The 26,089-nt window shown below is 39.3% G+C and overlaps 2 protein-coding genes and 2 pseudogenes across 2 annotated transcripts; 3 read left to right on the top strand and 1 right to left on the bottom strand.

Moving 5' to 3' along the window:
* Positions 1-3,668: 3,668 nt before the first annotated feature.
* Positions 3,669-5,245, bottom strand: LOC149099916 (uncharacterized; annotated as a pseudogene).
* Positions 5,246-14,005: 8,760 nt separating this feature from the next.
* On the top strand, positions 14,006-18,361 carry LOC149099915 (uncharacterized). The gene is made up of 6 exons (XM_089276935.1): positions 14,006-14,632; positions 15,090-15,100; positions 15,555-15,709; positions 16,430-16,754; positions 17,094-17,276; positions 17,716-18,361. Exons 1-6 carry the CDS (start codon positions 14,427-14,429, stop codon positions 17,748-17,750), a joined length of 915 nt encoding a protein of 304 aa, XP_089133061.1. The 5' UTR covers positions 14,006-14,426; the 3' UTR covers positions 17,751-18,361.
* A 2,622-nt stretch (positions 18,362-20,983) lies between these two features.
* On the top strand, positions 20,984-25,038 carry LOC149099913 (uncharacterized; annotated as a pseudogene).
* Positions 24,129-24,728, top strand: LOC149099914 (uncharacterized). The gene has a single exon (XM_089276933.1). It carries the CDS (start codon positions 24,129-24,131, stop codon positions 24,726-24,728), a length of 600 nt encoding a protein of 199 aa, XP_089133059.1.
* Positions 25,039-26,089: the final 1,051 nt, after the last annotated feature.

Raw genomic sequence — 26,089 nt, 5'->3', positions numbered from 1 at the left:
TATCAGCTGGGGCTAGTTGTTTCAAAGGATCTGTTTGCTTGTCAGTGGTAGGTTAAGTAACTGGAGTTTGTTGTTTGACAGAAGATGGTACTTTCGCAGTAGTAGGTTTAGCAACTGGAGTTGGTTGCTTAATAGAAGATGATTCCTTGGCAGCAGTAGCTTTTGGAGACATAGATGGCTTTTTGACTCTTGTTTTAGTACATGAAGATGATGCTGTTGTATTGTAAGAGGTTGAAGCTTGACAAGTTTGCTTGGATCCAGTAGCTTTAGTACTTGTAGATGTAAGTTTGACAGAAGGAGAAGCTTGTGAAGTTTGTTTCACAGCTCATGCATATGATTTACGAGTGTTGCTTAGATCTATTGAAAAAGAGGATGCTGTATTCTCGGGTAGAGGAGCACTACAACAGCTACCTTGAGGCAGCAGGAGACTGAAATGGTTTGCTTGAGCATAGAAATCATAATACATCAAAATGAGTGGACACCTGCATTGCTTCTTTGTTGTGATCGCTGAAGATGAATCAGTGATCATAAGCGGTTTAAAAGTAAACCACTTTTTCTTTGACATCAAGAAGGTGCAAATTGGTTGCTTAAGCAGTGATGCACGACTAAATATGTCGACAGTTTCTGCCCAAGTTCCCGTGATCATGCTTTTCTTAACATGTTCCTTCACTGAGTTAGAAGAGAACGATAGCGGCTGAAAAACCTTCAGATTTTTCCCAATCGAGGTAGAACTTAACCTACGGATTTCTTCGTGTCTCTCATTGGTCATTTCATCCCCCCAAAGAGCAATAGCTCGGTAAAAACAGTTTACGTCTCCTCTGACAATGACTCCTGTCCTTTGAGGAGGTACATTTCCAGAAGCCATAATTTGTTTATAAAAGACATAACTAATAAGAAAACAGGCTGTACACACGTAAAATGAAACTGAATAGGCTTTATTGGGTTATTTCCTCTTGATTTATTCCTAATTTTGTGATATTTTAGACCATTACACAAAAAACCTTATGTGGGCAAAGAAGTTTATCAGTAGATTTTATCACGTATTTCAGGGTCATTCAAACAAAAACTGACATTTTCTGCGTATCAACATTGCCCAAGTCCATTTGCGATAAAATAACGGCGAAAAAGTGTTAATCTCTCTCCAAAATCCTTTTTTTGGAGGTGGAAACAACTTTTCGCCATACATTTCCTTCCAGCGACTTAATGTTTGCCCCCTGGCGATCCCAGAGTTCTTTGCGCATAACAAGGATATCCAATTACTGGCAACTCATTTATTTGAGCTTGTGGGTGGAAACGCAAGAAGTAGGTCATTGAAAAATGCTTTCCGACAATTTTTCAACAAAGGCCCTCGTAAAGGCACGCATTGCAAGCGAACGACGCATCGCAAGGAACAAAAAGAGGTAGTTATCAGTTATACTTTTCATTTTTTAAACATGTTTTTGCCCGGAAGAACTGTCGTTGACTGGATTTGGTAAATATTTCTGCGCAAGAAATTGAAGCTCCTTGCTGGACAGGGACTCGAATTTCAAGAAAAAACCTTGGGGCCAGGTGGCCCCTAAGTTTTCAGGTTTTGCTCAGCAGCACAAGTATTTTAGTCGCCAAAAATTTTCAACCCTTCAGGCTTAATATATTTTCATGAAAAGGTGCAAAAACTGTGTGAATCACGGGTTTTGCATGTATATATCAGTTTGCCGCTTTTTGCCTGTAATAACAGGGAAAATGGCTGAAGGAAATTCTATTCTTCATTTGCCAGTCTTACCAGTATTTATAAAAAAGCTTCCATGTTGCAAGCTTTGATTCATTATTTCTCGTACACTGGTGCAAGGTTTTTCATGTTTTCATGTTCATTGATGCATGGCGACTGCCTGCATTTTTTCTGGTGAATTTATTAAAGTGCACCTAACCCCCAAATTTTTTTTCACTAAAATGATAAAGCTTATTTCGTGGAGTAATTTGCCGCAAAAATTTTTCGATTTGGTTAAATCTTTGATTTTCTATGGCTTGTCAAAGTATGTCAAAACGCTGCCATTTTGGTTCACAACCGAGTTTAACGGGGCATTGGTCGAGGGCCAGATGTGACGTCAAGTCCAGAACACGGTGATTCTGTAAATTTGCATATTTACTCGTTTCTGTGGGGAAGGGCTGGGAAATTACTTCAAAAAAAATGCTAGCCAGGAGCGTTGTAGTGAGATGTAGCAACACAGCAAACATACAGGAGGTACTGTGCTTCATGCCATACCATTTTATGGAGAGATGATTGTCCTGAAGTGAAGAAATGTACAAAGTGATGGGTCGATTTTGTGAAAGCGAAATGTGCAAAAGTGAGAGCCGTCTGAGTTTGCTGATCTGTTCTAAGCATTCCAAACAAGATGATTTTGTTCGATGCCTGGATTTTTCAGGTAGAGGAAGGGATTTTGCTGATTCTATGGCTTAAGCGAGACGAATTTGGAATAACTGCCTTTCCATCGATTCATGCAGCCATTGTTGCATCTGATCTGAGAAACAGCAGCAGTCAGTCAACACAGCTGACAGATACAGAAGAATGGTGAGATATTTTTTTCTGAGCAAATGTTCCCTGCCCTGATATGTTAGTTTCCTTCCTTGTTCAATTCTTTGAAAAAGAAATCTGTAAGGGTATTTTGGGCAAGTTTCAAATCCTTTCAAAGTCATGCAAACAAGCACGCTAGTTTGGAACACCCACTGTTCAACAAATGCAGCCATGGGGCATTCAAGCAGGGAATGGCTTAGAATTAGTTTATATGTTCAGAACCCTTTTTACATGTGGGTATTATCAATATATAGAGAACATACTTTGGCCAGGACCAGAACAATTTCAAGCTGTCTGTGTATGTGCCTGTTTCTGCATGAGGCTTGTGGACTTGAATTGTATTTATGGGAAGTTTTAATTATTGATACCGTGGTAACACATGCTTATGAGATTGCATCTCTGCTGACCAAATGCTCTTGCAAATGAGGACATGTTGCTCCAGAAACATTGCTGAAGACACAAATATTTCCCTCTTTGCCCAGCATGGGAAACATTGTTGCAACATAAAAAATGTTTGTGATAAATATTATTTTTTTACAGGGACATGGTTGTGTCCGTAACAATGCATCTGCAACTTGCTGCACTGTAGAAAAGCCATCATTAAACTGATGTTGTTGTTGTTGTTGTTGTTCTTGTAGTTTCCAGTCCTTGTGAGACAGAGCCATATTATTATTAGCCTGTCATTGTTTGCCAGGAAATAGATTAAAGAATACAGAATCAAAAATAAATAAATAAATAAGTTATTGTTGTCCAGGTTGATTGTGACGTGTAAATGGTTAGTGAAGGGACACAAACTTTAAATTTTCCATTTGACAATAAAAGAAAGAAAGACAGCTACTTCCAGTTTGTAAAACAGGATTATAATAATTCACATTTCTAAGCACAAGTGAAGAAAAAGGGGTATTTTTGACGTTTCATGGGCCTTTTTCTATTAGTGTGTTGTGCAAGTAAAACAAACTGTGTATCTTTATGAATCAATAGTTCAGCAAGCTGTTGGTCTCCAGGTGAATAAAGACTGACATATTTTTGAACAAATGCCATATTTTTGCAGTATTGTACAGTTGTAGGACAGTTTGTGTTGCAGTTTGTCAAAATAAGTACAGTAAATATCAAGCACATTCTAGTTTTGTTCGAATTCCTCATTAAGGTCAAATCATTCATAGCTTTCATCCTTTTCAACTGAAAATTCCTTTCTAAAATATTGCTACATAAAGGAATCCTCTTTTTCCCCAACATCCCATACACCAGCCGTGAGAACTCTCAGTATGAAACACTTCGTAACTAAAAAAGATTAATGGAAAAAAGTTTCTAGCAGTGGGCATCTTATGGTGAGAGAGGGGGGGTGGATAGGACAGGATACCTAAAAACAAAGCTCAATGAAGAAATCACAAAAAGTAGTAACAATATTTTTCAAGGATCACTAAAGCATGGTTGTAACAGTGATACAGGACTAAACAGGTGTACACTAATCGTAACTCACACTTGACCAACCAAAGATTGCAATAACATAACCAAACCCTAGCCACCCCCCTCTTACTCAGGAACTTTACAATGACTTGTTTATACATGTAACTGATCGTTTCACAACTATACTTGTAAATTCGAAGAATCACTATTATTTAAAATGTTGTGTGCATGCATGTAAAGAGGGATTCAGACCAATTTTTTATTTTATACAGCCATGTGCATGCCTGAATTACCTTTCTGTGCTGCCAGTTTGATGATAGGCTTGCTTCCCTTTAGTTTTGTATTTGCCTGCTGCTAATCTTAAACTCCATTTCTGAAGGCATACAGGTTTAATTCCCTGATATTCCGTAACACACTTTAAGATAACATCAGTGCCAATATCTTCAAGAGCAAGATCACTCTTCTTTGAGTCTTGACAACCTTCTAACGCACTTAACAGCAATAACATTCGTTGATGTTTTGAAGGGAAGTGACGCTACAATTTTTACAGTTGCACATAAAGAACACAAACACTGTCATGGGATAATCATTTTGATCTACATTGAAGGCATGAAGTTAAAATAATTTGAGAAAGTGAACGGACTTGACCGTTATTACGAAAGTATATTAGTGCGAGATTGAAGAAGGCGCGAAGATAGTAAAGACACGCCACGCACTCCAGTCTTACTAGTATCACTCTTTGACCTCTACATATCATTGCCTTCGAGTCTGTCCATCAGAGCTCGTTCGAGTTTTTGTCAGCATCCTCCTCCTGGTATTTGGCTGTCCATTCTCCATTAGCCAGAGAGTAGCTTGGTCGTCACCATTTGACTATTCAGTTTGCAATGTTGATAAGTGTGAGCAGTCATTCTCTTCAGCGATATAATAAATTTCAGAGTTTTCTGAGTCAAAGCTCATTTCAGAATCAGATGAACTAGAAGACATTGTTAGTAAAAACAGAAATCGGTTAAATGCGGAGTCCCAGGGAAAGAACTTGTCCTGCAAAAAGGCTTCTATACTCGGACAAAGTAAAAGACCCGACTGGAACAGCTGAAACATTCGTTCTGGATTTGACGTCACAGCTTTAACTCTCCCAGATCCTCATGCATGGTCGCGAACCATTCGAAACTCGGTTTCGAAGGGGCACAGAAATTTGAGGATTTAACCAAATCGAAAAATTTTTGTGGCAAATTACTCCACAAAATAAGCTTTATCATTTTAGCAAAAAATTTGGTGTTAGGTGCACTTTAAATTTCTTAGGGCACCGTGGGAACTTCAAATGCCCTGCAGATTTCTAACCCGCTTCACTTTTCTTTTACCAAAAAAGCATTTTTTTCATTTATAAATCTTTTGGGTGAGCTGAAAACCCAGAGTGTGTTTAATAATCAGCCTTGACAGCCAGGGATGAGTTAAAATAGTTACAAATTTTAAATACTGTCTAATTTGATTTGAAATACATCAGAAGAAGTAGTTAAATTGTACATCAGTCCTATCTATATATATTGACAATTACCGATAACAGGTCCCACTGTAGCGAAATCCCATATCCGCATGTAAATAATATTTTGCCTGAAATGTGTTGCCATTTTTTTTCAATTTTATCATTACCATTCATCATTAGTTAAGAATTTTTTTTTCATTTACATTATTTTTGGGAATTACAGTTGCTAATGAAAGCAGTGCTACAGTAAAAAATGAAGCTGTAATCTTACTGCATGCTTTGTCAAGTAACAATGCCAGTAAACACGACACGTGATACGAAAAAGATGCTTGCAGAGTCAATTTTCCTTCTGCTGGTTTACGCATGTAAAAGTTGTATATACCTTTTTCTTCTATCCAAAATTTATTACACATGCTTAGCTTTCCAACGATACAAATTACTATTCTCACAAAAAATCTTAGGTACCGATAAGGAATGTTGTCAGTTTCACATTTCCGTCAAAGATGTCAATTTCACTTTGCATCTTACATGTAAAGTCACTGTGTATTTCACAAGAGTCCACGTAGTCCATAAGTGTAAAGAAACCTAGGCAAACACCTATGAGCAACAGCAAAAAGTATCCGAATCTTATAAGTAAAAACACAGACTTGTGAGGTGGAAAGCATCCGCCCAATTTAAACACATTGAAAACTCGTCAGTTTCTGTGATACCAGAGCTCCCTCCACATTGAACGGCCAGTAACATAATCAAAGAGCTCTGTGAGCAAACTTGTGAATTGAACAAAAGAATTAAAATATTTTTTTGGATTATCTTTAGTATTATCTGATTTAGGGAATATTGTGGTTGATTTTCATATTTAGAGTATGAGCAGTAGTTCAGTGTTCGCTAATAAGGTACCAAGGAAACAAAGTAACATTTGGATAAGAAGGCATTACAACTGAAATGATCATGCTATTACATTTGACAAGGGTGGACGAGGTCGTGTTTTAAACATTGATCATTTTTGTTTCTGTTTCACCGAAAAATAGTTGGCAGTAAATGTGGTTGAAAAGTGAACATTGGAAATATTGAAAAATCAGGGCAATACTGTCTTAATGAAAACATTAATCATTCTCCTTTCATCAAATGAGATAAACAGAAACAAAGTTTGAGTTTTGATGCAAAATGGCATTTTCAGGTTCTGCTTATGTGGACGTACATGTAAGGACACACGTTCATGACATTTTCAATGGAAGTTTTCGATGTAAAAATTCCGTGAAATGCAAAGTCTAGGCAATATCTTCATTTCAAGTTGCAACAAGGTAACGAGGAAACATGGGTTATTTTCCTTTGTTGAGGGAAATTAGAGAAAATTAAGCAAAAAGAGAGGAACAGACTTGCAGCTCATGTAACCACTGTAGGTATGCCTATGTAAGTACCCACAGTGAACAATATCTAGTTCCACTGCAGCCTTAAGTTTCACTGGCTTTAAAAACAATGAAAATTATTGCAAGAAAAACTAGCCTGTAAGAGCATCCGGTTTTTTTGGCTCTTGATTTTTTTTTGCATGAAACAAGAGCAGAAAAAAACAGGTGCCCTCTCACGCTAAAGAAAAACACAAGCAACTCGATTGAGCCACGTGTTTATGAGCTAGGTGCAATTCAACTGGAAGTCCGATATTTTCGGACTTCAAATCAGATCTCTCCAGGGTCGCTCGTTTCCCGACCGCCGGTCAAGGGGAACGAAGACTCTTGGTATGAGCCTGCTAGCATTCCAGTGGAAACCACCCACCAGTCTGTCTGCAAGAACAATTTGTGATATCACCAGAGATTTCGAGATTATCTGATACTCAGTGGGTGTTTACCGACTGGTGCGTAATTTTAGCAGTTTTGATCTTCAGGTTTGATTTGTGATACTCGATAAACAATTACACTGAGGCCTCCTCCACACGACGCCAGAGAAATTTGAAAACGCAGCTTTCTTTCTAAGGTTAGTTTTTCCGTCCACACTAATTCACCACGAAAACGGGCGCTCTTCAAACGAAAACACTGCCAGCTTTTTGTTTTAATGTGGACGGAAAACATTTTCAAAATGGAGCTTTTCCAAAATGATAACTTCACGATTTCCTCAAACACAAATCCAAAATGACCGGTGATTGTTGCGTTTCAAATTTCTCCAACAAAGTGTGGACAGGAAACATTTGATGTGTTTTCAGAGTGATTAACACCCTTTTCAAATTTCTCCGGCGTAGTGTTGACGGGGCATGAGTGTTTGCAGTTCCAGGGTAGCCATTCAAAGTTAACGCTTACATCCTGCATGAATGCCTCCAGATAGACTTGCCACAAGTAGACTTCTACTTCTATAAAATGAAGTCAACTTGTTCCGCGTGCTCGGTTTCAAATTTAAAATTTGTATCATTTTTGGCACGAAAACATGGGTGTGATGTAATGATTCACAGCCTACCCCTAATTCCCTGGAGTTTTTTGTTTTTGAAATATTTCAGAGCAAGCATCAGCAGAAAAACAAACCATAAGTCCAGTAACCACAGCCATGTATAAGATCAGAGTTTAAGACATTGTTTATTTAAAATTCAACAATTGACAGGCCAAAATTTTAAAAAATATCAACAAAAAGAACTCAACTTGAGGTGTATTATAATCGATGAGATGCGACAAAAGCCGAGAAAATTGAACACGCAAAAACGAGTTAATTATTGACTTTGGAGGACAAAACGAAACCGAAAACAACAAAATTTTGGGTAGGTAGGTAGGTAAGACTTTATTTTACGAGGGTAACATTTGACAGTATTAAAACTGATAACCTAATGGCCCTCAAAAATTAAAATTTTAGAAAAAGAAAGAAATAGTACAATCGTAACAATATTAAAAATAATTAAGCCTACATACATCGTAAAATATTTATAAAATGTGATTATTTACAAGTTTTAAAAAAATTTACAGGAATAGTTTGCTAAGAATTTGGTTATCTAAAATTATTTTAAAAAGGGAGCGCTTAAAATTTAAAACTTTAAACTTAAATTCGGGTAACCCGAAAACACTGACCCCCGGTCTGCGGACCCCCACAACGGACCAGGTCCACGGACTACCCTACGGAACCGGTCCATGGACTACCCCTATGGACCCCTTCTATGGACCACCCTAAAATAGTGTAAAAATAATAAATAAAGATTTCACTTATGGGTTGTCTAATTCAGACTCTTGTCGCTGATTTTTCAAGTGTTACACTGTGCAAATGTAACAGACTTGGGTTTTTAACACCCCACCCCCCATCTCCCCAAAAATGCCTAAAAGCTGTTTTCAACGTAAGGAGATGCCGATGGTAAGAAGGAAAGTTCTTACCTTCCATTCGTGGCTCAATCTGGCCATGGAAGATATATTTTTAGACCGTTTATTCTTGTTTGTATCTGTTATTTCGCTGAGTAAGTTGTAAAGCCTGGAATGAGTTCACAAACCCACTGGAAAATGGGCTGAACAAAATAGCAGAGGGGAAAGAACACAAATTTTGAGGCTTCTCGGAGGCTTCCCCGTACGCGTCTTTCGTATACTTTATGGCCACAGCAAAGGAAATGGCAATGTGTAATTATATAAATTGCACCCAAGCCTGAATCCAAGTCTGCCCATTTAGACAATGTAACTTTCGAAATTTCACCGTCACGAGTAATATATTAGACAACCCGTAACTGAAATATGTATTTATTTTTATTATATTTTGGGGGCTGGTCCATGGAGGGGGACCTTGGGGGAGTCCGTAGACCGGTCCATAGGTAGTCCATGGACCGGGTCAGTAGTGGGGGTCTGCGGACTGGGGGTCATGTTTTCGGGTTACCACAAAATTTCGATTCTTTTAGTATAGAGGATAATATTTGAGAAAACACTGGAAAATAACAGCGAAAAGACATATCTAAAGTACAATTTAAGAACAAGAAATCAGTTAATTTCTTTGCATGTGACAAATAATGCAGCGCAGAGAAAGAAAGATGAAAGTTGTAAATAAAAAAGACAACAAAAACAAGCCAATTATTTTGAGATAAGTCGTATTTCAACTGTGCTAAATTAGTGCCCACTTAGTTGTTTTCTCAGGAGTTTTATAGTAGCTGAATAAAACTAAAAAAATGCATTTGAACGAAGCGAATAAACTAGACAAACACGGCCGCGAAGGTTGCTGTCATTAAATATGCAGAAATCCATGGTGCAAAAATACTGTTAACTTTAAAAACCTAGAATTCCCAAAGAAAGGTAACCAAATGAAAGAAACATGACAGGAAGTTCAATAACGATAAAGTTTCATTCAAGATGAGGCAAAAAAAAACTATCTAAAAGCAAAAAAATGTTCAAAATTTTGCAGAGGTGCTTCGCTGCATGACAGCATGTTCAAATTAACTCTATGCTAAAGTGAAAGCTTGAGTTTTTATCGGCCATGGCTTTAGTAGTCATTTAAGAATTAGAATTAAACTTCGAAGTAATACTGTGCATTACCACTTTTGTTTTCTAAAGTCCAGGAAGCTGCTTTAAATCCTCAATCTGTATTCAAAACCCACTTGAAAGCGCAACGACTTTATAAACTCAAGGTTGTATTTACCTTCAAAAGCATCCTTTATTTCTGCGTCAGAACTTTCTGGCCCCAAAACTATAGCTTTGACTCCTTTCTCGTTCAGGCTGGACACCTGGTCTTCCATCAAGGAAATCAAAGGAAAAATAACAAGACAAACTGTCTCAACAACTTGTCTTTCACCATGTTCAAAAAGTCCAACACAAATGGCCTAATGTGGAATGTTAAACTCTCTTCAGATCCAGTCGGTGATCACGACAACTAATGTATCCTTCAACTACTACGTTGATTCACTCCAATTTCTTCAAAACCAAGCTTCTCAAACAAAACATCTTGTTTCAGCTTACCTGTGTTGTGTGTAGCTTGTGAAGAGCCCCGGTGCAAAACGTGTCACGAAGACCTTCCCTCAAAACAAACGTTGCGACTATTTGCCGACGAATGAACTCATGTGACCTCTAAGTTTTAAAAAAGGCACTGTTGAGCATCAGAAAAATCCAGGAATGCCAAATATGTTCACTGACAGTTGTTCGGTGAAGGACAAATTAACCTCCAGACAATCCTGGCACAGACTCGAGCCTGTTGAGTTATCAGCAGTTTAATCAATTTGTTTATTTGTTTGCTTCCACCACCTTATTTAGGTATTGTTCACGTAGCACAGAGTGTAGTGGACAAGACTGCGCGTTGAAAGGTTCCGCGACCGACTCCGGGTAGACAGCAGATTGTTTTTTTTCCCTTTCTATTTTCACTGTTTTTAGCAATACAATAAATAAATGCTCTGTGTTTATATCATTTCGCTCGCTATGTGCACATTTACCATGCCGTAACCATGCTTCAATGACTTCCGTTTCTGTAAGATCTACACGAAGTCCGCATTCAGTGAGAACTTGTGCTGCTCAACAACTTTACGATCCTCCATGTTCTCATTTTCGGTGGCTGAGTCTTCCTTAACTTATATCTTTTATAATTTAGACCTTTAAAACAGCTTATTTTAGTTAAAGATGAACAGCAATTTAAAAGTAATCTGCGAGCGTACCTCATTTGCATAATGTTTACAGCCCGTCGAGCAAGCGACACATTTTCCCACAACTCACGATAACTCCTGTTGCGCATGTGCAATTCACGAGTTAAAAATGACAAATCAGATCAAAAGCACTAAACTGGGGATTTATTTAAGCCACCAGTTCAATTCTGAGAGCAATTTACAATTAAAAATAAACCTCTTCCGCTAACTGCATCCATTGCAATAGTACTGCAAAATGTACCTCCATCTTTGTGAGCTACTCCGGCTGTTCTCGGCAACAAATACATTCTCTTTGCATCGGTATGGTTGCACATCTCTCACAAGTACACCACAGAGCATTTTCCAACCGATCATTCAATTCAACTTGATTATTATCTTCCGCAGAATCACTAGCATGTTCTGGCTTCAAGGGCAGCCATACTAAAGCTCAAAAGAACAAACACACTCTCAGACAGAATGACGTCACAGATATGCGGCCTGGCCTTCAAGATCCTTTCAAAATGGTGCCTCCTAGTGTCCAACTTTTTACTTTTTCATTGGGATCACATCCACTTCAGAAGCTAAAACAACGATGAGTAACTCCACTCAATGTGAGCCTTTTATTGGTGATGGAAAAAATGCAGTTTTTGGAGTGACCTCTTTTAAAAACAGAAATGCTAAGCATGTACAGTACTGTGCAAAAATAATGAGAGCAAAATGCATTGAATTACGTTGCTTTTCGGTACTCTTCAATGCCATTCAACGAATTTGCGAACGAAACGATATGTCGATGAAATATTCGTGAAATATCATGGCTACTATTGTTCTTACCCAGAGCAAATTTTCAGACCATGTTACAAAAAGTCGTTCTGCCTGTAGCAAATTTTCGAACAAAGTTTCAACGAACGTAGCGAATTTTCGTTTTAGCTTTGTTAAAGTTCAAACGATATTTCATTAATTGTGTTCTTCCTGAATTCTCTCGGGACTTTAATGGCTCCTACGCTATTCAGTAGATATGGCAACCATGTTTGTATATAGTTGAATTTTAAAGTTCGCATTGTTAATTTATCCGCAGCAATCATGCCGAAGGTATCAACTTATACGCGTAAGCAAATCCAATCTCTTCATGAACAAAATCTTCATCCAGTCGAGATATTCAAAACATTAAAGGGAGAAGATCTAGCAGTTAGTTATCAGAGTGTGGCGAGAATTATAAACAAGCTAAGACTTACCGGTTCCACGAACAACCTGCCAAGATCAGGTCGGCCTAGAAAGGTAAACCCTGAAGCCAAAGCGTTCATTGAAGAACAGATGAGAAGAAACGATGAAGCAATCAGCCGAGAAATCCAGAAGAAGCTGCCAAACGTGGGTTAACAGTTCACGCGTCAACCGTCCGACGATCCCGCAAAAAACAAGGTTGGACTCTGCAACAAACAAGATACTGCCAACTGATCAGAGAAGCCAACAAGTCAAGAGACTGGAGTTTGCCCAGCATGTTCTAGACTCTGGAGATACATTTGATAATGTCATCTTCTCTGACGAATGCTCCATCTCTCTTCAGCAGTTTCGCCACACGTGTTATCGAAAGGTCGATGAACCAGCAAAGAGAAAGCCCAAACCTAAACACCCACTTAAGGTTCATGTCTGGCTGGCATCAGCAGGAGTGGTGCCACGAAAATCTGTATTTTCGAGGGAATAATGCAGGCTGATCTGTACTGCAACATTGTTGAGGACACTCTGATTCCATTCATCAACAAGACTTTGCCAAACCATTGTTTTATGCAGGACAATGATCCCAAACACACCTCAAGACATGCCCAGGCCTTTTTTGAAGAGCATGGCATCAACTGGTGGTGGACCCCTCCTGAAAGCCCGGACCTCAATCCAATTGAGAACATTTGGCATGAACTGAAGTTGTACCTTGAGTCAAAAGTTAAGCCCCGAACGAAGGAAGAACTCATTGCCGACATTCAAAAATTTTGGAACAAAAGGATGGATAGAGCCAAGTGCAGGTGTTACATCAATCATGTCCTTCAGAAGGTTGTTCCAGCTGTTGTCGTGGAGCATGGCGGTGCAACCAAGTATTGAAAGTTTTTAATAAGCTTTCAGAACAAAAATGGCTCCTTTAGGAGCCACCAAATCTGAGAAAAGTCAATGGCCAATAAAAAAGACTACTTTTGGATCAGAACTTTGATTTTCGTGCAAATTTCTGTCCCCTATTCCCACTCCCTACCTCTTTTGTTATCCTAGCCGCTTACTTCTCACTCAGAAGTAAGAATAGTAACAAAAATCAGCTGTTTACTTGAGCACGGATGAAACTTCAGGTAATTTCATTGGGTTGGGGTTATTAACAATTGAACTGTATATTTTACTGGCGACTGTTGTAAGGGTTTTATTTCCATGACTGTTTGTGTGTGTAAATAAGCAACATGTGGTTCGGCTGAAAAGAAGTAGTAAGTTCCAAAAAACAGATTTTAAAACATTCGAAGTACATGTAGGAATAATTCTTAAAGATCAAATTACTATTGACACAGAAAAACACGCAAAACAACATTGTTATTATTTCTTCAAATGCATTAAATGACTAATCAATGCAGAAATGAAGTTGAAAAGCGTCCGCGGCTCACTTAAAAGACACAATAGATCTATCTGTGAAACCAACCGAGAAAAGCCATCAAAACTGACAGAATCTTTTATTTTTTTTTATTCAAAGTGCTTCTCGGTAAAAAGAAAACAAACGCCAAACGCATGCGCTTACGTTGTACTGAAGCAAGTGTGTTTGCAGTGTTCTTTCCTTTTTGACATAGTAGTAAAAGAACTTACATCATATTTGCAAAACTAATTTAGCCGTTGTGACTGTGGTTCGGCTGAGAAGAAGAGGAAAGTTTTCAGAAACAGATTTGAGATCATTAGTGGTAAGAAAAAAAATTGTAAACATTGCCAAATTATGAGCGAACACGCTTAAGCAATCTTTTTGCAGCTCAAAATAGATTAATCAAAAGCACTGTAGCATTCTTCAAAAGGACTAGTAAACAATGATGTGTGAAATCATTTAAGAGCAACACACACGCCAACTGCATGCTCTGTAGTGAATGATGAGTCCGCACGCATGATGAAAAAGACTTGGAAATCGATCCGTTTGATGAAAACGGTAATTGTAAATTTGAGGTATTAGTAGAAAAGTATGCGCAAATTTCACAGCTCCTTAAACAAAACGGTGTTTTTTAACAAGGGAGGGCGGCATGCATACCGAAAACCAACAGCACATGTAACAATAGTTACATTTGAATAACAATTCGAATCTTATAATAGTGGATGCAAAAGCCAATCAATTTGCAGGATCTTTGATCCAACTGGAGCTTGTGTTTTGCTATAAAAAGGTTGAAATCCTTGCGCTAGTCAATAAACACTTGTTGCTGCTTTCCACAATCACCACTGCTAAAATGAGTAAACAAATTGCATGCGTAAACTGGAGTCAAGGATGTTATTCGGACGTGTTTCGTACCGCTAGAGTTGATCCATCGCCAATCAAACAAGGTCAAAAAGTACGAGTAATCTGGGGGAAAACCAAAAAAGAATACACTGCTGTTTTAAGCTGCTACCCCGTGAATGATGAGAACAAGCCAGAGTCTTCTTCTGAAGACGACTAGCAGCCACCTCAAGCGAAACGAAAACTAGTGAGTTTTTACCTGTCTTAACTTGCGATAAACTTACTTAAACCATCGTTTTTGGTAACAAAGAGATAACAATAGATTGGGACAGCTCAGTAATCAAAGTAAGAGAAAACTTTTGTGGCTCGCCACCGTCAAAGACAAGTTTGCTGCCATGCGATCTGATTTATGCATTGGCAAATTTTTGTGGCAACTTTTGCTGTAAATCTGCGTACTGTTTGTTCTGATCTGATTTTTTCACACACCCTGCATATTCAATATTAATATAAACTTTTTGACTTCCCTTTTCAGATCTCAGAGGCTACTCAATCCAGTGAACCTGCATAAAAAGGAAGACAAGAGACCCAAAGGCCAAAGAAAAAAGAGAAACCCGCAGGAAAGGTAAATATTTGTTGTACAAATCTAGGAAACTTTATTATCAGTTTTCATTCCAAGTGCGAAAACCTGTTAGTGGCTTTTAAAATACTGCTACTCATGCAGTATAGCTCAGATATCACATTAGAAGTGCTCTACATAAGCTAAGTTAAGAGTAAAATATCAGGTTGTTGAATCAGTGTTGCTTCCGCATCATTCGACATGATTTTTGAAAAGTGATACAGACATTTCTTTATCTAAATCTTGTGTAAGAATATATAGCTGTAGTATATTGCTAAAGACTGCATATTTTGACCTGTTTTACATGTATTTGAAGTGCGAAAACCGTTAATTTTAGGGTGCCAGCCCTAGGCAGCTGTCATTTCCATTCTGTCGCAAACTACCGAATATCCTTTCGCTTTCTATTTCATTTGGTTGTATCATGTACCAAAGTCAACTTTGATTATTGTTTGCAGATTCTGGCCACAAAGTCACCGAACAAATTCTGCATTGAAGAGTCTGAGTCAGATGCCAGTGACAGTTGAGATGACTTGCTGTTAGCCTCAACCTTGACGGCCCTACAAAGAAAAGCTGTAATGCCTCCCCCCAGCAGTTTTCCAGACATTGATGATGAAATAGATGATCCAAGTATGGGGCAGTTGATCGCAGACGCAATGAACACCATGAACAATATGACAAATGTGAGTTAATGCATTTCTATTACTTTGAGAATAGCCTGTTCCAAGCTCTCCATCAGTGGGGACGATCAAAAAAGCAGGCAGGCAATGAGCTGGATCAGTGATGAGCAGGATCGGGGAGAGAAAAGGAGAAGGCAGACCCCGCTTGTCGCTCGCCCACTTTTTCGATTGTCCCCACTGACTGAGAGCCTGCCAGAACAAGCTACTTTGAAATGGAAGGATTATTTTTAACTTATAGCACAATGAAATCAGTATCAGACAAACACCCACTATATGTAGCACTTACTATTTTTCTTTTCTTAAATTTAAGTAGCTTTGACTACATGGTGTTTACACTCTGTTTTGTAAGTATATTATTTTTCCGGCTGAGGCTGAATACACATTTTTTTACACATTTTAGTTAGAAAATAATATTGTGAGAATTGTTAGATTATATAGTTTATGACATTTTCGTTTTATTGACTTTAATGACATTGAAGTAATTTTGGAACCAGACTCCAGGCAATACAGCCTGATATGATGCACACAGTGTTATTACAATCGAACAGACGGCTAGCACTGTTTTTGTTGTTTTCTTGACTCTAGTTTTGTCATCTGGGAAAGAGAGAATTTTATATGGTTTATTTAAAACAACATATATTTGTATTGTATTTACAAATTTCAACACACAATTCATTTCCTTTTCATATATATATGCATGGCTAACATAATTTTCTTACTTAGGTATACAATGCTGATAGACAAGATAGTACTTCCGCCGAACTTAGACTGATAAGAACTATTCTAGAGTGGCTGGAGTGCACATTTGCAAGGCAAGAAGCCAAACTGGATAAGCTGTTGCAGCAGACTAACTCGCCGTTCAACCAGCAACCCCCACCACTTACGTTCTCTACCTCTGATGTGGCTGCAAAACAGTTCAGTCAGTCTGCAGAGTACCTGCCATTTAAGTCAACCAACACCAGCAGACCATCCCTACCAGAACCTCCGTCTGTAGATCCGGAGTGGATATTGGATGATGTCTTCCAACAGTCAAATCTTGAGTTGGCAGGTATGACATTTTGCATGATGTAAAAGAATAGTGAAACATTAAATTTTCCAAATTATGAGTAACAGAAAAAAATATTACGATATGATACCAGTTAAATTTACGAGGCAGTTCAGGCACAACCCTCTTCTGAAAGCGATAGTTATCAAATACTATGTACTAAAATTCTTACATGAAAAAATGGCCTTGCTTGTCATAAAAAAAATTTTACATACTGAAGCCACTTGGACTGCCTTGGCTACGAGCTTGAAAACCTTGCCTCGTTCTAGATCTTCCCTCCTGTTTTCGATTATCAATAACTTCACCCCTGTGGAATAAATAATTCACTTTCTGTTGCTGGAGGTTCTGCCAGTGTCCGCCTATCAAAGACTGACTACGACCCTGCGAAGGCGGCGAGTAAACCAACGAAGATGGCTCTTCACCTGGTTGACAAGCTGTTTACCCAGGATGTTCTCATGCAGTCAACAGTATACGGAATGAAAGACTTCGCCCCTCTTGATGTTATTGTCATCACTGCAATAAAGGGTAAGCTCACAGAGTCATTTGCATGTACTAGAATAAAAACTTGGGTATAAAAACCTGGGTTTTTTCAAGTTAGCCTCCAAAGGTTGTTATATAAATGATATTTACTGTGGAATTAGGCCACCTAGGTTCTTAATCAGGTTATTAATTTCTATTGAAAGAAAAAAACAAATTGTGAATGGTTCTTATGTGAAGGGTGCTTAACTGGGAAATTGTAGCCTAACAGGTTCTTAAATTTGCAGTTCTTACTGTAGTCAACAACAGTCACACCCTGTAAATGTATACTTAATGTTGTGTTACATGTATTTTAACTTGTCACGCAATATTTGGGCGATGTTTGCAACGCTTCTAGACTTTAAATTATTATTTCTAGCTAAGTTTGCAGCTATGACTAGTTTCAGTGTTATATCTTTTGTCTTACAAAGACTTTGATTTCTTTCAGCTGAAGTGCTCAGATCGTTTGATTACCAGTGCTGAAACACTGAGGATTTGAACTGCATGTGGGAAACATGTAAAATAAGTATAGGCAAGCGCTGCCAAAATTTACATATGAAAGGCAAGGATGGGCCTAGGGCAGATTAGGTTTTTGTTTAAGGACACGTTTTTAAATTTCCTTTCGAGTTTTTGTGCACAAAAGGCAAGGACTGGACTAGGATAGATTAGGTTTTTACTTTAATTCACATTCGAGTTTTGCTTAGTTTATAAGTTGAAGTTCGCTTTGCTTTCGTTTATCCAGGTGTCAATAAAAAAATCAATCATAGTAGATCACTGAATTATAATATAACCTGAATTAAGAAAACGTATGTAGGTAAAGTTTGGATTCAATTGTTGTATATTCAAAGGATGCTTTCGTGCTGTACGTATATATATGTAATAAACTTCAGAACAATATATTTACATACTGTAGTTGTAGTCAGGCATAGTAATAAAACACAACACTGTATGAAAAACAACCACGAATTTGATTTTAATAATGTCAAGGTCATAGACCGCTGCCCCTTGTGGTCACATAGATTGTTCTTGGAAGCGTGGCATTCCATTCGCGAACTGAACTCAATTAATGACCACGCGCATATTCCAGACATTTACAAAATGCTAAATTAATCCCTAGTGAGTTCCTCACATTCTTATAAACATCTTATTACATTTAGACGCCATTAACATTCATTTCATCACTGAAGAAGGTTATAGTATTTTAGCCAAAACGTCTATTTTAAGATTTTTAAGTCAGTGACAACAACTTTTAAGATAACATTTTTACATATTTGTGTTTTCATGTTGAATCTTACGACATTGATGGCATGGGGAACATTGAGAACATTGGTGACTTTGGACTTGACTTCTAAAAATAATATAAACAATGCACCTGAACAAGCTGTGAAATGCTGCAGATTGAAACCATCTCAGGCCTGGTATATACGTCGCATTTCTGCCGTTGCGAATTCAATGTTAAACAAATTAAATTCCACAGAAATTCGAGGTCACATTTCTGCCGCACTTATTGAATTGAATGTGCGACCAGGCCTTCATTTACAAGGAGCAGTATCTTGCAGCGACAACCACAGCACGAAACTTACCTGATTCATGGGACAGTTTTGTCACAGCTCCTCCAGAATAAGAAAGATAAAGACTTGGAACCGTTTCTTCGCATGAAGGTAAACTCAGTTCCAAATGAGGCCAGACATTCAAAGAAAACATTTGTTTTTATGCAACTGGCTGAAATCGGCAATGAACCAATTCAGCCTCAGACCACAAACTAAACTAGGACCATTTGGGCAAACTGTTTCAGCATCTTGTTCATTTATTAAAACTAAGAATTAAATATTAAGGAGCGTATTCCTTGTGTTTTGTCACATAGAAGTAAAATTGATTCAAACTTCAGCAAGACATTCAATCAGTATCATGATCTTCACGGCTCATAGAATGAAAAGTGGCAATTTCGGGCAATTTGAACTGAACAAACATTTTGCATGCAAGAAACCAAGATAAAACCAGTTCTTTACATGTATTTGCCACTGCCAACAGTATTAAGCAAATGTTAGCCAAAATGCGGTCTGTTCCGATCGAGTGAAATTAAAAAATGTTGAGACATTCCCGTTGTTGTTTACATTATCGTAATTGCAAGCGGCTTTGTGTAAACATTGTGGTAACGCTACAACATGACATTACATCGGAAATCAATAGGAACATCGCAAATCATTTGAAAAACCCTCATCATTCATCTGAAGAAAAAAGAATGAAGCCATAGAAAATAAATTCAAAACTACCAGAATTTTGGGTGGACTTTTGAAAAGGATGTCATGTGTAAATTATCGAGCTGTAATCTGTGTTATGAACATTAACTAGCACCTCGCTCATGCGTAAACTGATTAACATTATTAATGACTCTCCTCGCTGAAAATGTTGTCGATATTTCGTTTTGTTGTAGCAAATTTCAATTGAAATTTCTTTCCTTCGAAATATCGTTATATCGAATTTTCGTTTTCCTTCTTGAATTTTCATTGAATTTTCGTTTGAGAGTACACATCGGTTCGGTCGAAATTTCGAATGAAAATTCGTGAGAACAAATAACAATTCGACGAATTTCGCTCTCATTACTTTTGCTCAGTACTGTAATTCATATAACTTATACAAGGCCAATTATGTGTACCTGAGAATGACGCGACTGGTCTTTTATGCTGTGCTTTTCTATTGCTGTCTGCTGCCCTTTTCTTTTTTTAATGGTGGTATATGGAAATCCTCTACAGTTTTCAGGACTATAATTAGACAGGACTTCATTCAACCTGTCAAGGCTTCTGATGTGATAGGCAAACAAACCAAGAGAACCTAAGAGCTGTACACAATTTCACATTTTGCAATGTAAGGAGCAGAGATTTATGCACAACGTTCTTCTTTCCAGAAGAAAGTTTAAGTCATCACAAAGACCTGAACTTTTGCAAAAAAATAAAAATAGTAATAATGATCATAATAATGATGATGATAATTTTTTTCATTTGCCACACAAATAAAACAAAAATAGAATTAATATAATGATGAATCAATAACAAATTAATATACAAGAGATTACAAAGATAAATAATAAAATTAAGAAACCTGTCAAATAGAGACACTGGTTTCCAGACAAGAGTTCCTTTTTGAGGCTATATTTGCCAAAAAGGTGGGGCGGTCAGTTGCATTGTTCTTTTCCTGTCTGGGATTTCCAGTCATTTATTTCAGATTCCAAATGTGGAGGTATTTGGTAATACCAGGACTGATTGCAGTTGAAGCTCTAAGAAATACTCAATCTTGCTAGTAAATTAACCCTTTTCGAACTCCCACACAAAATCTGTATCTAAACATGGCTATTATAATAAGAATTTGTTTGCTTTTTTCAAGCTTCCAACAGTTAGATACAAAAGTCATTTTTGTTTTTTTTCCATGGGACATTTGATTACATTTCAAAAAGAAAGAAGAATAAAATTACCTTCTAATGTTTGCTTTTGATCATAAACAGTCTACGGAAGCTTCATGTAGATGAGCTCCATGGAATGTGCATGCCTTTAATAAACAAAGATAATTACAGTACATTTAGTGATGTTAATATTGTTAATATAGTTTAATGTAGCCGGCACGTGCTAGCATCATATCACATTGTACACTCGCTTATCGCTGTTAAGTTCGATCGTTTAGCTGTTTGCTCTCTTCAACTTGTACCGGTTCGTTTCAACGCAATGTCTTCGAAAAGCAAATCCAAACGCAAAAATAAATGCCCCGGTTGCGGAACACCGAAAGATAAGCACGATTTTGCAGCAATGGGAAAACACTGCAAAGGACCCGAAGAACGAGATCCTGATAGCGACGGCACCATGGAGGAGTCGCCCGTCGAGGAGGAGAAACAACTCGCTCCTGATTCTGGCGATAAGCAGGACGCCTTGCTCCAAGCCATACGAGCTTTGTCGAGCCAAGTGGAAGCCTTGCAGCTTGAGCAGCAAACACTATGCGACACGGTAACCGAACTAACAACAACCAAGGATAAAATTGGGGGCGGTGCCTCGACACACGAACCGTCCGCTCGTGCCAACAACAAAGACAACAACTCCCCCATCCAGATGACACAGCAACCTCCATCTGGCTCACACAGTGGCTCTGGCCAACCAATTGCAGGTACCGTACTTAAAGCTGTAAAAGCTGGCGCTTATGTTGATTTTCTCGATCTCCTTCCCCGCCTCAAAGTTAAGCCCGACACATGTGGCGATGTTATCTCTGGAACCGGCGATCGGAAAGCAAGTGCGACCCAGAACGTAACTATCGAATCGTTCGACTCGTGGCTCGAGGCGTGGAACATTTATGAGGCGCTCGTGATGGATGTCTCACCACTTTGTTACAAGGAACTCGCCCGCTACTGTGACGTGATTCAAAAAGCGAACAGGAAATTCGTGTGGAGCGCCATTTACAATTACGATGTCCAATTTCGTCTCAGCCAAACTCTAAATACCTCTGCACGCTTCGACACCGTTGACACGACGTTGTACACAACAATTCTCGACTCGTCTGCCGTCAGGAGAGTAGGCGTCTCTTGTCAATGTTGTAAATCCCCGAATCATTTGGTGTGTGATTGCCTTTTTCGTGCGAAAACCACGTTGGAGGAAAATCAAGGCGCGAAGAAAATTAGCTCGTGCCCGCGCCCAGACGCAAGCCAGCAAAATTACGCCTGGAAATACGACAAGTGGTTCACAAGCAACAGCAAAGAAGGCTGCACCTTGTTTCAGCGCAATTCTTGCCAACAAGGAACTGAGTGCAAGCGCGCCCACGTTTGCAAGGCTTGCCGGGGGGAGCACTCTCTGGCCGATTGTAAATACGTTACCGGACATTAATTCACCCTTCAATCTTGATACCTGGACGGACTGCTTATCACGTTACCCTGATCATACGCTTGCAAATGATTTATTACACGACATTCGTTCTGGAGTAAACATCGGTTTCTCCGGAAACCGTTACAGTCAGATCTATGATAACCATTTATCAGCATCAACAAACCCCGAGGCGGTGGCGAGAGAGCTGGAACGCGAACTTTGACTTAATCGTAAGATTGGTCCTTTTCTTACACCGCCCTTTGCTAACTTTGTCAGATCGCCGAAGGGCGCTATTCCTAAAAAGCGCTCGATGCCTACGAAATGGCGCATAATTCACGATCTATCATGGCCCGCCACTCACTCTGTCAACGATGGCATTCCCAAAGAACTGTTTTCCTGTACCTACGACACACTTGACCGCATGATTTCCCAACTTAAACTCCATGGAAAAGGCACGTTAATGAGTAAACTTGATTTATCTGATGCCTTTCGTCACATTTTAGTGCGTCGCGAAGACTGGGAGCTCCTTGGCTCCACATGGCAAATTGACATTAATGGCACACTCACCACTGCTTACTTTGTCGATGCCTTTTTACCTTTCGGATTGCGCAGCTCGCCTGCGCTCTTCCTCCAGTACGTGGATATCTTATCGTTCACCATGCGCGACCGTGGGGCCAACCCCGTTTGGAACTACCTGGACGACTTCTGGACCTGTGGCCCCCCTGCCCCAGACCCCCTCTGCCAAACCAACTTAGACCTCATGCTCAGTACCTGTGCAGATCTCGGCTTCAATTCAAACCCTGCCAAGACTTTTGTGCCATGCACTACCCTAGAACTACTGGGTATCGAACTCGATAGCATTGCTCAAGAGGCGCGCATCGCACAGACCCGTCTGGACGAGACTCTCAACTTACTTCGAATGTGGCAAACCAAAGCCTCCTGCACAAAGAGACAGCTCCAGTCCCTCATTGGGAAACTCAACTTCATCTGCTCCGTAATGCAGACCAGGTAGAACGTTTCTTCGTCGAATGATCGAACTTTTGTCCAAAGGATCCCACCCGAGCCATCATATCTGTCTTACTAAGCGGTTCTTCAAAGACGTCGAATGGTGGCTGTCATTTCTCTCTGATTGGAATGGTCGCAGTTTGTTCTATGATGAACAGTGGCTCAGCAACGCGTACCCACACCTGTTTACTGATGCCTGTACCGAGTCCTTTGGAGCCTTATTTGGCACCGCTTGGCTCTGTGCAACCTTTAATGAAGTCGGTATCCCCAGTCGTCGCTCCATAACGTACAAAGAACTTTATGCCATCACCATGGCCATGACAGTCTGGGCCCCCTCCCTAACCTCACAAAGTCTTTTGTTTCATTGTGACAATCAATCAGTCGTGCGCATTCTGACCTCCGGTTCCAGCAAATGTCGCCACATTATGTCCCTCGTCCGTTATCTTTTCTTCATCTGCGCCAAGTTTAACATTGTATTGAAGGCTGTGCACATCCCTGGGATACTAAATTCTGCTTCTGATGCCTTGTCTCGATTACAGGTCCAACGCTTTCGCAAGTTGGTGCCCGATGCAGACCTCCTGCCTACGCCAGTCCTTCCGCTGAACTTGGCCGCCTTCAAATGAGGGCTGACCACTACTTCCATAAAGGGTTAGCTGAAAATACCCATCGCACATACAGTTCCACGCAACGCCAGTACCTCACATTCTGCGACAGACATGGCTTCACTGCCGTTCCTGCATCCGAAGAAACACTCTCTTTGTTTGTGGCCTTCTTAGCTGACCGTTTAAAACCACAATCGATTAAAGTGTACCTCGCCGGCATACATGCGTTACACATCAGTCACGGAATTCATAATCCTCTTACTCACACTATTAAGCTACACCAAACCTTGCGAGGAATTGAACACGTACACTCCAGTCCAGCCAAGCAGAAATTACCTATAACCTTTGACCTTCTGTGTCGCCTAAAATATTTTATCGACCCACACTCCGAAGATGATACAGTTTACTGGGCGGCCATGACCACCGCCCACTTTCTGCTCCTACGCGCGGGAGAATTTACCGTCACCAGCAAAACATCTTATGATATCGAGACCTTACTCCGCCTACAGGATGTCAACCTTCACACCACGCAAACTGGTGATGAATATGCAGCTCTACACCTGCGAAAATCGAAGACTGATCAACAACACCGTGGAGTGGTCCTATATGTTGGTCATGCTCACCACACTGTTTGTACAGTCTGCGCCTTAAAGACCAATCTACGCCTTCAACATGCTCGTCCACGTGCCACCCCCAGCGACCCATTGTTCCGGCTTTCCTCTGGAGTACCACTAGCCCGCAGAGATCTCACCACTTTCCTTTCACCACTGCTCCGACTCGTGGGTCTAGACCCTCACCATTACAGCGGACACAGTTTTCGCATTGGTGGTGCAACGTCTGCTACCATTGCAGGACTGAACGATTATGAGATCAAACTGCTAGGTCGCTGGTCCTCTGATTGTTATAAAAGATACATTCGCTCTCCCTTAAGTCTCTTCCTAAAGGTTGCTCCTCGTATCGCACAGACTAAGGACATTCCTTACCAATATGCCTCTCCTTACCACTCCAGCACTTAGTTTTTGATTGGGCCACTTTTTTGGGCAGTTTGTTTTGTGTCCCAATATATACATTACATTAAACTACTCGTTTGAGGCCCAACCCCGTGTGCTGTTCTTCTTGTGGTAAGGGGCAGGGACATTAAGTGATGTTAATATTGTTAATATAGTTTAATGTAGCCGGCACGTGCTAGCATCATATCACATTGTACACTCGCTTATCGCTGTTAAGTTCGATCGTTTAGCTGTTTCCCTTAACCCTCCCTATCCCTAGCAGTTTGTTTTGTGTCCCAATATATACATTACATTAAACTGCTCGTTTGAGGCCCAACCCCGTGTGCTGTTCTTCTTGTGGTAAGGGGCAGGGACATTTATAGTCGTGAAGCTCTAACATCTTGTCTTGCACATATAAAGTTATATACAGGTGTTAATGCGTGGCTGCACTAGTAAATGCTATTGAAAATATTTCATGGTTATGTTGTAAAAAAGACTACACCAAATATACATGAAACAGCTTTAATAATATTTATTGAAATGTGACAAATGCAATGCAGTGTTAAACTTGTTCAGGTAATAATTATTAGACTATGTTTACACAATGATGGTTTAAGGTTCTGTAGCACTAATGCAGCATCCTACATCAATATACAAGCATCAAGAGTTTCCCGCTTCCGGTTTTTAGGCAATGCATTATGGGATATGCGCTCCAGAAAAGTGAGCACCAACTCTCGAGTCTCCGCCATTACTGAATATTCGTTTCAGCTTCGCGTCTGTTTACCTTTTATCTTGTCTTATTTCTCCATCTTTAATTCATCTACTACCAATCCTAATCAACTACATACGTCTAAAGTTTCAAGTGACGGTTTCCAGATAATTTTTAGGGAAAAAAATCACATTTAAAGTCGTGATTTCAGGCCAAGAATTTCTGACCAGCTGCAGTGAGTTCTGAGGAGTCAGAGGAGTCTCTAATTTACGATGAAGTGAAGTCTCAGCGTTCTGACGCTCTGAAGCTTTATTGCCGTCAACAGGGCTTGAAATTTTCCAGAGGCAAGCAAGAACTGGTTGCTCGTGTGTTTGCAGCCTCGGAAATGGGAATGCCTGTCCAACCAACTGCTGAACACTTAAATGAAAAATCTTATTGTAAGAAATAAATTTCTTAAAACAAATCTCAAGTTAAGAAATTTGGTTTTGTTTAATTAAATTTCTTATTTTAAGAATAATTCTTATTTTAAGAAACAGTTTCTTACTTTGAGATTCCTTATTAAAATCCTTAATTTAAGAAGGAATGTTCTTACTTCAAGAAGAGATTATTCTTATTTTCAAGAACAGTTTAAGAATATTGCTTCTTTAAAATTAATTCCCATTTTAAGAGTACTTTTCTT

Source organism: Orbicella faveolata, unplaced genomic scaffold (genome assembly GCF_042242905.1).
Source record: "Orbicella faveolata isolate gen_17 unplaced genomic scaffold, um_ofav_v1 contig_46, whole genome shotgun sequence".
Classification (NCBI taxonomy): Eukaryota; Metazoa; Cnidaria; class Anthozoa; order Scleractinia; family Merulinidae; genus Orbicella; species Orbicella faveolata.
The sequence above is the reverse complement of the archived record's forward strand: the minus strand, read 5'-3'. Positions and strand labels throughout refer to the sequence as shown.

What these genes read in the sequence shown, in the direction of transcription:
- LOC149099915 (XM_089276935.1), top strand. Translation starts at nt 14,427, where the DNA reads ATGAGTAAACAAATTGCATGCGTAAACTGGAGTCAAGGATGTTATTCG. An exon ending in GTCAAATCTTGAGTTGGCAG is followed by an intron (nt 16,755 to 17,093) that starts GTATGACATTTT and finishes CTGTTGCTGGAG; the next exon opens with GTTCTGCCAGTGTCCGCCTA. An exon ending in TGTCATCACTGCAATAAAGG is followed by an intron (nt 17,277 to 17,715) that starts GTAAGCTCACAG and finishes GATTTCTTTCAG; the next exon opens with CTGAAGTGCTCAGATCGTTT.
- LOC149099914 (XM_089276933.1), top strand. Translation starts at nt 24,129, where the DNA reads ATGACCACCGCCCACTTTCTGCTCCTACGCGCGGGAGAATTTACCGTC.